This window comes from Nematolebias whitei, chromosome 17 (genome assembly GCF_014905685.2).
Source record: "Nematolebias whitei isolate Nwh7 chromosome 17, NemWhi1, whole genome shotgun sequence".
Lineage (NCBI taxonomy): Eukaryota > Metazoa > Chordata > Actinopteri > Cyprinodontiformes > Rivulidae > Nematolebias > Nematolebias whitei.
The window spans coordinates 41558555-41568881 of NC_056514.1; the positions used below are offsets into that span (position 1 = coordinate 41558555).

General features: G+C 49.2%; 1 protein-coding gene across 1 annotated transcript; it reads left to right on the forward strand.

The window, feature by feature from the left end:
• The first annotated feature begins 6713 nt into the window (after nt 1-6713).
• LOC119423578 (SUN domain-containing protein 1-like) lies at nt 6714-10327 on the forward strand. Its single transcript, XM_037690977.1, has 11 exons — nt 6714-6722; nt 6915-7211; nt 7287-7379; nt 7450-7502; nt 7593-7728; nt 7849-8106; nt 8757-8841; nt 8941-9056; nt 9121-9288; nt 9357-9449; nt 10196-10327. The coding sequence occupies exons 1-11, from the start codon at nt 6714-6716 to the stop codon at nt 10325-10327; spliced, it is 1440 nt and encodes a 479-aa protein (XP_037546905.1).

Genomic DNA, 10327 nt, shown 5'->3' on the forward strand with positions numbered 1-10327 from the left:
CTTCCTGTCCTCCACCCGTCCTCCACCTGCCTTCATACAGGAAGTAGCTCCTCCCTAAGCCTCACTTTGGTTGTTTCCTTGGAGATTGCAAATCCGTGCTCCGCTCAGACGGGTTCAGGTGTCAGGGCTTGGTTCTGACTCTGTGTTCTGTTGCAGCTGGACCCGGACTCCGTGGAACCATGAGCCTGAAGGACGGTCCTCCTGTCGGATCTCTGTGTGAGTCAAACTGCAGGAACTGGTTTTGAATTAAAGAAACCAGAACCAGACTCAGCCCAGGTTCTGGTCCTGGGTCTAGTCCTGGTTCTAAAGGTCCAGATTTCTGCTTTAAACTGTTTTTTTTATTTTATTCTGATTAAGATTCTCAGGAGAATTTATCCGCAGAGGTTCTGTTGGTTCAGCCCGGTTCTGTTTGTTAAAGGGACTGTTCAGACATTTAAAAGTAGACTTTAGAGCAGAGGTTATGAATGGTCAGTATCTTACCTGTTGTACAGGTCCTTCTCAAAAAATGAGCATATTGTGATAAAGGTCATTATTTTCCATAATGTAATGATAAAAATGAAACTTTCATATATTTCAGATTCATTGCACACCAACTGAAATATTTCAGGTCTTTAAGTGTTTTAATACTGATGATTATGGCATACAGCTCATGAAAACCCAAAATGCCTGTTCCAAAAAATTAGCATATTTCATCCCACCAATGAAAGACAAGTGTTTTTAATACAAAAAACTCCAACCTTCAAATAATCATGTTCAGTTATGCACTCAATACTTGGTCGGGAATCCTTTTGCATGAATGACGGCTTCAATGCGGCGTGGCATGGAGGCAATCAGCCTGTGGCACTGCTGAGGTGTTATGGAGGCCCAGGATGCTTCGATAGCGGCCTTAAGCTCATCCAGAGTGTTGGGTCTTGTTCTCTCAACTTCCTCTTCACAATATCCCACAGGTTCTCTATGGGGTTCAGGTCAGGAGAGTTGGCAGGCCAATTGAGCACAGTAATACCATGGTCAGTAAACCAGTTACCAGTAGTTTTGGCACTGTGAGCAGGTGCCAGGTCGTGCTGAAGAATGAAATCTTCATCTCCATAAAGCTTTTCAGCAGATGGAAGCATGAAGTGCTCCAAAATCTCCTGATAGCTGCTGCATTGACCCTGCCCTTGATAAAACACAGTGGACCAACACCAGCAGCTGACATGACACCCCAGACCATCACTGACTGTGGGTGCTTCACACTGGACTTCTGGCATTTTGGCATTTCCTTCTCCCCAGTCTTCCTCCAGACTCTGGGACCTTGATTTCCAAAGGAAATGCAAAATTTACTGTAATCAGAGAACATAACTTTGGACCACTGAGCAGCAGTCCAGTGCTGCTTCTCTGTAGCCCAGGTCAGGCGCTTCTGCCGCTGTTTCTGGTTCAAAAGTGGCTTGACCTGGGGAATGCAGCACCTGTAGCCCATTTCCTGCACACGCCTGTGCACGGTGGCTCTGGATGTTTCTACTCCAGACTCAGTCCACTGCTTCCGCAGGTCCCCCAAGGTCTGGAATGGGCCCTTCTCCACAATCCTCCTCAGGGTCCGGTCACCTCTTCTCGTTGTGCAGCGTTTTCTGCCACACTTTTCCCTTCCCACAGACTTCCCACTGAGGTGCCTTGATACAGCACTCTGGGAACAGCCTATTGGTTCAGCAATTTCTTTCTGTGTCTTACCCTCTTGCTTGAGGGTGTCAATGATGGCCTTCTGGACAGCAGTCAGGTCGGCAGTCTTACCCATGATTGTGGTTTTGAGTAATGAACAAGGCTGGGAGTTTTTAAAAGCCTCAGGAATCTTTTGCAGGTGTTTAGAGTTACGTCGTTGATTCAGATGGTTAGGTTAATAGTTGTTTAGAGAACCTTTTCATGATATGCTCATTTTTTGGGACAGGCATTTTGGGTTTTCATGAGCTGTATGCCATAATCATCAGTATTAAAACAATTAAAGACCTGAAATATTTCAGTTGGTGTGCAATGAATCTGAAATATATGAAAGTTTCATTTTTATCATTACATTATGGAAAATAATGACCTTTATCACAATATGCTCATTTTTTGAGAAGGACCTGTAGGTGGCCCTCTGTGTAGAGAAACGGTTTAAATCTGACAAACCAACGAGCTAACCGCTAGTCAGAACCCAGCTGGGACTGAAATGGACCTCTGGTTCTGGAGTCTCTAGCACACCCCCTACAGATCAGAACCACATTTCTGATGAAACAACCCTGAAATATAAAAACCAACGTAAAGGACCTGACTGTGGTTCCTCCAGAACCGCTGTGACTGGTCAGAACCTTAACGTCAAATTCATTCAACATTTATTTAGACGGGTAAATCCCATTGAGCCTCAAAATGGGAGCTGCTGTCTGAAACGACCCGGTCCATTGGTGGAGGCAAATGTTCTGGTCAGTCTGAATCTGATGAATGATTTTCTTTCTTTACGTTGAGGTCATCAGGTGACGACTGTAAGGAGAAGCAGCTCTTCTCCTCCTCCTCCTCCTCCTCCTGGTCCTGGTGGTCTGCAGCTTCCTGTTTGTTGGCGTTGGTTTGCAGCGCTGCAGTTTTCACAGGTTCTCTGTTCCATCAACACACGCTGGTCTGAATATGAACTAAAGTTCAACTTGTGTAGCTTTTATTGAGCTGCTGAGACAAACATGAAATGTTTTAGCTGCTTGTAGGAGGACACGATGAAGGTTCAGGTCTGGTTCTGATCCAGTCCAAATGCAGATCATTCTCACTTTAATCCATCCATCATCCACCACTTCCAACTCTTCTGGGAGGACTCCAAGGTGTTCCCAGACCAACAGAGAGACGTAGTCTCTCCGTGTCCTGGGTTTTCCCCGGGGTCTCCTCCCAGTCAAACATGCCCGAAGCACCTCCCTAGGGAGGTGCCCAGGGAGCATCCTCACCAGATGCCTGAACCACCTCAACTGGCTCCTCTCGACATGGAGGAGCAGAGGTTCTGAGTCTCTCCTGATAACTGAACTTCTCACCCTGTCTCTAAGGGAGAGTCCAGCTCCTGCAGAGGAAACTCATTTCAACCTCCTGGATCCACGATCTCATTCTTTCAGTCTCTACCCAGAGTTCATGACCAGAGGTGAGGAACATAGACCGACCAGTAAACAGAGAGCTTTGTCTTACAGCTCAGCTCTCTCTTCACCGCAGCAGACTGGCACAGAATCCACAATATTACAGACGCTGCACCAATCTCTGTCAATCTCACTTGTGAACAAAACCCCGAGATACTTGAACTCCTCCACTTGAGGCAGAACCTCACCCTGGACCTGAAGAGAACAATCAGTCTGAGGACCATGGCCTCAGATTTGGAGGTGCTGATTCTCATCCCAGCTGCTTCACACTCAGCTGAGAACTGCTCCAGTGAGAGCTGAAGATCACGGCACAATGACGCCAACAGGACCACATCATCTGCAAAGAGCAGAGATGAAATCCTGAGACCACCAAACCAGAATCCCTCCACCCCCTGGCTGCACCGAGAAATTCTGTCCATAAAAGTTTTGAACAGAATTCTTGACAACGGGTAGCCCTGGAGGAGTCCAACTCCCACCCCGAAGGGTCCGACTTACTACCGGCAATGAGAACCAAACTCTTGCACCGCTTGTATAGGGACCGAACAGCCCTTAACAATGAGCCCCCAATCCCATACTCGCATAGCACCCCACACAGTGTACCCCGAGGAACACTGTTGAATGCCTTCTCCAAGTCTACAACACACATGTAGACTGGATGGGCAAACTCCCATGACCCTTCCAGGATCCTAGGGAGGGTAAAGAGCTGGTCCAGTGTTCCACGGCCAGGACATAAGCCAAATTGTTCCTCCTAGATCTGAGGTTCAACCAACGATCGGACTTGCTTCTCCAGTACCCCTGAATAGACCTTACCAGGGAGGCTAAGGAGAGTGATGCCTCTATAATTGGAGCACACCCTCCGGTCCCCCTTTTTGAAGAGGGTAACCACCACGCCAGTCTGCCAATCCAGTGGCACTGCCCCTAATGTCCACATGATGTTGCAAAGGCGTGTAAACCAAGACAGCCCCACAACATCCAGAGCCTTAAGGAAATCGGGGTGGGTCTTATCCACACCCGGAGCCCTGCTGCCTGGGAGCTTTTTAACCACCTCGGCAACTTCAGCCACGGTTATGGACGGACCATTGTTGTTCACGAATGAGAGAAAAATGGAACGTGAGATCGATAGGCGGATAGGTGCAGCGTTGAATTTACCGGTCGATCTACGTTCCTATCCTCATCTATCGGTCATGAGCTTTGGTTTGTGACCGAAAGAACGAGATCTTGGATACAAGCGGTTGAAATGAGTTTTCTCCGCAGGGTGTCTGGGCTTTCCCTTAGAGATAGGGTGAGAAGCTCCATCATCCGGGAAGGACTCGTAGTAGAGCCGCTGCTTCTCCACATTGAGAGGAGCCAGTTGAGGTGGCTCAGGCATCTAGTTAGGATGCCTCCTGGACGCCTCCCTGGTGAGGTATTTAGGGCACGTCCCACTGGGAGGAGACCCAGAGGAAGACCCAGGACATGCTGGAGGGACTGTTTCTCGGCTGGCCTGGGAATGCCTTGGGATTCTCCTGAAGGAGCTGGCCCAAATGGCTGGGGAGAGGAAAGTCTGGGCCTCCATACTTAGGCTACTACCCCTGTGACCCGACCCCAGATAAGCGGAGGAAAATGGATGGATGGATGGATAAAACTTCTGTCCCATTATCAGTCAGACCCCCCCACGATCACCACAACAATAATGTGGTACTTCAGTGTCTGCCCTCTGATGGACTCGGTACTTCCTGGATCCTCATGGGGGTGCTGAAGAAAGTAATGTTCAGGTCTTGGCCAGCCCTTGGTATGTCCCGAAAAACCAGATCCTCAGTCCAACTACAGAGGGAAGGTGCTCTTGAACCTTCAAACCAGATCTGACCTTCAGACGAGACACCTGTGTCCCTCAGCCAAGACATCTCTGACTGTCCTTTGCTCCTTCAGCTTCGTGCCTCCTTCGGTTCTGTCTGAGAGCAGCTGTATCTCTGCCTCCTCTCACAAAGACCCTTCTCTGTTCCATGCTGAGAACCGGATGTTCTGCAGGTCAAACTCGTCGTGTTTGTCCCCCCACACACACCATCCTTGTGTTCGTCCTTGTGTCCGTCTGTCCCCATTCTAACGCAGCGTCTCACTGGGCTGCTGCTGTTGGAGACCTAAAACTGACAGAACAGACTTTTTCTTGTCTCTCACTGGATCCTGACATTGTTAGTGGAACCATGATTAGATGATCTCGAGTATTTTTATGACGGTCGGTAAAGCTGTCCCGTTGTCCATGTACATTATTCTGTCCATGTTGGACCACTCTAGAAATGAAGACGGGCAGTTTTTATTTCTCATCAGAGTGGTCCGACAACTGGGACTGTATCTATGGAAGTTCTGTTGGACCACTCCCGAGACATGACAGGACATCCACCATGTCTGTCGACGCTAAGAACCCTCAAGAAGGTTCTGGGACATTTACAGGACTCTGATGACAACTTGTCTCCAACTGTCTCAGCCCAGTGATGGACCACCATGTCCCCGAGTGTCCTCCTGTTTGTTCCCTTAAAGGTTGGCCATGTGGGCATGGTCTGTGTGTGTCGGCGTGGTCCCTCTTGTTTGTTGCATGTGTCTGTGTGTGTGTTCCGCTGCTGGTTAACATCTCTGTCCTTGTTCTGATGGAAGTATCCTTGGTCCTGGATGGATCTGGGCTGGTTTTGTCTGTAGTTGAGTTCTGTTGTTTGTAGAGGAGTCTGAAAGGCTCTGGTTGTGTTCTGGTTCTGCTGTGTTCTTGTAAGGAATCTGGTAATCTGTCCTGTCTGTTTCTGGGTCATTTGTTTCAGATGCAGAAGTTTGCGCCTTTATTATTCTGACTTCCCGTTTTGTCGTTGGGACTTCCCGTTTTGTCGTTGGGACTTTCCGTTTTGTCGTTGGGACTTCCCGTTTTGTCGTTGGGACTTCCCGTTTTGTCGTTGGGACTTCCCGTTTTGTCGTTGGGACTTCCCGTTTTGTCGTTGGGACTTCCCGTTTTGTCGTTGGGACTTTCCGTTTTGTCGTTGGGACTTTCCGTTTTGTCGTTGGGACTTTCCGTTTTGTCGTTGGGACTTCCCGTTTTGTCGTTGGGACTTCCTGTTTGTTGTGGAGTGTTTCTGAGCAGCTCTGATCTGGGGCGTTAGAAATGTTCTACCTCTCGACTCTGTCAGTATAACTGGTTACGTTAGTTCGACCTGAGGGACTGATCAGTTGAGGAGCTGATCCTGGTCTGGTTCTGTCCTCAGGTGGGTCTGCAGCTCACGCTTTCAGGTGGATCTACAAGCGTTGGAGTCACATGACCTCCAGCTCACACCTGAACAGGTGAGTTCAGGGATTTTAAACAAACTTTAACTTGATTTAAAATCAAATAAATCAAAATAATCTGGTTTCTCTGCAGGTTCCTCCTCAGACTCTTCATCGTTCTCCTCCCTCTGCTCCTCCTCCTCAGTGAGTCTCAGATTAATCAATCTCAAATTAACTCAGAATCCAGGATTATATTTTATAAACTTTTTGTCAGAAAGTTTTCACTCGTTGCTCAGGAGCTTCTTTGGTTCTGTCCTCCTCCTTCAGGTCTGTGCTGGATCAGCTCCGTCCTCACAGACGTCAACCTCACAGCTGTGGACCATGTCCCGGGTCTGTCCTCTGTGGACGGCTTCCTGTCCCCTCTGAGCCAATCGGGGGAGGAGGAGGAGGAGGAGGAGAAAAGCCAACCTGCAGCTGCTGATCCACCTGCTGCTCAGGTAAGCTGCTGCTGCTTGTCAGGATTGTTGTGGTTCTTGTTTCAAAGTTCTCCTGTTCTTCACTCGGTGTTCTGACCCTCAGCAGGTTGATTGTCAGGGGGTTCTTGCAGTCCAGGAGCCGACGCCGGCCATAGAACCTGATCACCTGGTTCAGGTGGAGAAGAGCCTGCTGGTTCTGTGGGAGCGGGTGGAGTCTGCGGGACGGCGGGTGGAGCGGAGACACAGGGAGGTGCTCCAGCTCTTTACTGACCTCCATCAGCGGCGGCCATCTTTGTTTGAGAGCAGCAATGACGACGCGGAACAGTGGATCAGAGATCTGCTGGACCGACAGCTCTTTGAGCTCCGAGCACACCTGGATGACGAGAAGAGACAGAGGGAGCAGGTGACAAGCTCCGCCCCGCAAACGTGAGCTCTGTCTCTAACCAGAATCTGAACCTGACTTTGTTCCTGTGTCAAGGTCCGCCAGCAGGACCTGCTGCTGCTGAGCACTCAGACGACCCGTTTGGATCATCTGGAGCTGCAGTTGCAGAGTTTGGCTGCCAGAACTCAGGTCAGTCATGTGATCTGGTCCTGGTTTAACCAGGTTGTCTGTGCCGGTAACCCTGCGTGTTGTCCTGCAGGAGGTCCAGTGGACACCAGAACCTTCAGCAGCGTCTCTCCCAGCTGCTGCCAGGTATCTTCTCCTCTTCATCATGTTTACCTGGATGAAGAACATTTCTGTCTTTAGGCCGTGTTTCTCACATGTTGGACTGCTGTCCTGTAGCGCTGGTGTGGACAGAACATCCCATGATGCTTTGCAGGCGGAGGTTCTACGGTTGGAGGCAGCTCTGGGGGACATGAAGCGGGACGTTCAGGCTCTGTCAGAGTGTCGAAGCGGACTGGACAGAGTCCAACAGATGGTCAGAACTTCTGTTTTCTATCAGGATGTTGGTGACGCTGAGAGGAACTTCACAATAAGTTTTTATGTAGAACCTTTATTGTGAAAAAGCATCAGGAAGTGAACTGAACCTCTCCCTCAGGTTTCAGTTCTGGTCCAAGAGGAAGTCCAGGCTCTGATGTTGGGTAACCAGCTGACCATGAGGGGAGACTCCGCCCCCCTCCCCGAGTCTCTGTTGCGGTGGCTGTCTGAGCGCTTTGTCACTGGTGCCAGCCTGCACGAGGCGCTGTCCGCTTTGGAGCTCAGCATCCTGCAGAACGTCAGCAGGACGCTGCAGCGCCACAAGGAGACGGGTCAGGAGGAGGTCCTGCACGCTGCTGGAGACTCTGTGACTCACGAGGTGAGAGGAGGGGGAGGAGTCAACTGCTGCATGGTCCCAGTGCCTGACCTTTTTTGTAAACTTCTCCAGTGATGTCTAAAAAAGTTCAGTCTGGTCCTCTGGACATTCCAAAAACAAAACGAAGGAAACAAAAAATATAGAAACGTTTCGTCTCTCATCCTGAGGACTTCCTCAGTCTGAGGAGCTGTATTCAGCTCAGTCTCTTAAATAGCACCTTCTCAGAGTGGATCAACCAGTTTGCTGCTGACAACCAGAACCAGCTGATCACATGCTCAAGAAGGACCATCAGCCTAACAATGGATCATTAGCACCTGATGGCTGTTTACTGTTCACAGAGGGCTGAGTGATACTAGCAATCACAGCATTGTAAGAGGGGGACAGTTGAACCCGGAGGCTCCGCCCCTGTTTAATGATGACTTGGTGGTGTCCCTGAAAAGGACGTCCAGAGGACCAGATGTAACTTTTTTTTAGATTTTTCTACCTGGATTATTGAGCAGCATCAGGATACTCTCCAGTGATGGGTTCCCCAGATGAGCTCAGGTCCGGGTTGTTATAGGGTCCCGGGACTCTGAACTCTGCAGACGGTCCCGCAGTCTGTCAGATGTGCTGCTCCTCCGTGAACTGTTTAAAGCAGATTTTTGTGTTTTCAGGACGTCCGGGGAATGGTGACGGACGCTCTGCGGCTGTTTGCTCAGGACCGGATCGGTTTGGCAGATTACGCTCTTGAGTCTGGAGGTCAGAACCTTTGGTCTAATTGTTTCCTCTGAGTCCCGTCTGCTCGAAGTTGGATTCATTTTCAGGACCTGGTCCATGTGTTTGGTTCTGGTCTTGCAGGGGGCAGTGTCCTCGGCACTCGTTGCTCAGAGACGTACGAGACGAAGGCCTCCCTGCTCAGCCTGTTCGGAGTTCCCCTCTGGTATTTCTCTCAGTCTCCTCGAGCTGTGATCCAGGTACCTCCTGCTCCTCCATCCCAGGTCATAATCTGTCAGATTATTAATCCCTTGTTTTCTGCAGCCTGACGTCCATCCAGGAAACTGCTGGGCCTTCAGGGGCTCCAAAGGTTTCCTCGTGATCCAGCTCTCCATGAGGATCTCCCCCACCGCTGTCACCATGGAGCACATCCCCAAAGCCCTGGCACCGAGCGGGATTCTGCGCAGCGCGCCCCGAGACTTCAGTGTCTACGTAAGAGAGTGCCGCCACGGGTCAGAACCATGGCGTTGGGTTTGTCCAATTGTGATGTTTGTTTCCAGGGTCTGAGCGATGAGAGCGAAGAGAACGGGAAACTGCTGGGAATGTTCACCTACGATCAGGACGGAGAGGATCTGCAGACCTTCAGCCTGTCTGTGAGTCTGGGCTGCAGAGCAGGGTTCTGCTCACTCCTACAGGGTCTTTAACAGGTCCAGAGCTTCCATCTGGACTCCAGAAACTTCAATCTTAATTTATCAGCTTTTCTTTAAAGTTCTGGAGAACTGACGGACGTTAACGAACAAACGGAACTACAATCAGCACAGGAGTAACTAAAAGCTTCAAGGAGCTCAAATTTAAAAATCCTTGGTCTTTTAAATGAAACCAAATTTAAAAACTATAAAGTCTCAAAGTTACTTAAAGCAAACATCAGCCGTCTCCTGAATGAGCCGAAGGTTTTTAGGCTTCAGCAGATAAAACGGCTGAAAGTCAGTTGAGGTGATGTTTAAAAAAATGGAACAAAATAAACCGTCTGAATGCTAAACTACAACTCCCATCATGCACTGGTTCTCTCCAGAGGAAGTGATGACAGAATCCAGTTATTGCTCCTGAATCTGGTCCGTTGGAGGTTTTTAATGATTTGGATTTTTGTTTTTATAATTTTTATATTTGTTTTTTATAATTCTTGTAAATTTGAATCGTAATTTTCTGTAAAAACCTGAAAGTTACAGATGAAAACTCGTCTGAGCTGCTGATGAAGACTATCAAGGATAAATTAAATTTCCTGTTTTTAAAAATAACCTTCAGGGTCAAAGCTGGTCCAGTTCAGCTGAATTTATACAAAAGTCTGACCCGGTGGGACAGAAAGCGGGTCGCTTCTATCCAGAACTTGTTTCTGTTTCAGGAGGAGAACGACGAGTCCTTCCAGATCATCGAGGTCCAGGTTCTGTCCAACTGGGGCCACCCGGACTACACCTGCATGTACCGCTTCAGGGTTCACGGGGTGCCTGACGTGATCAGAACCAGGTCGGCGTGA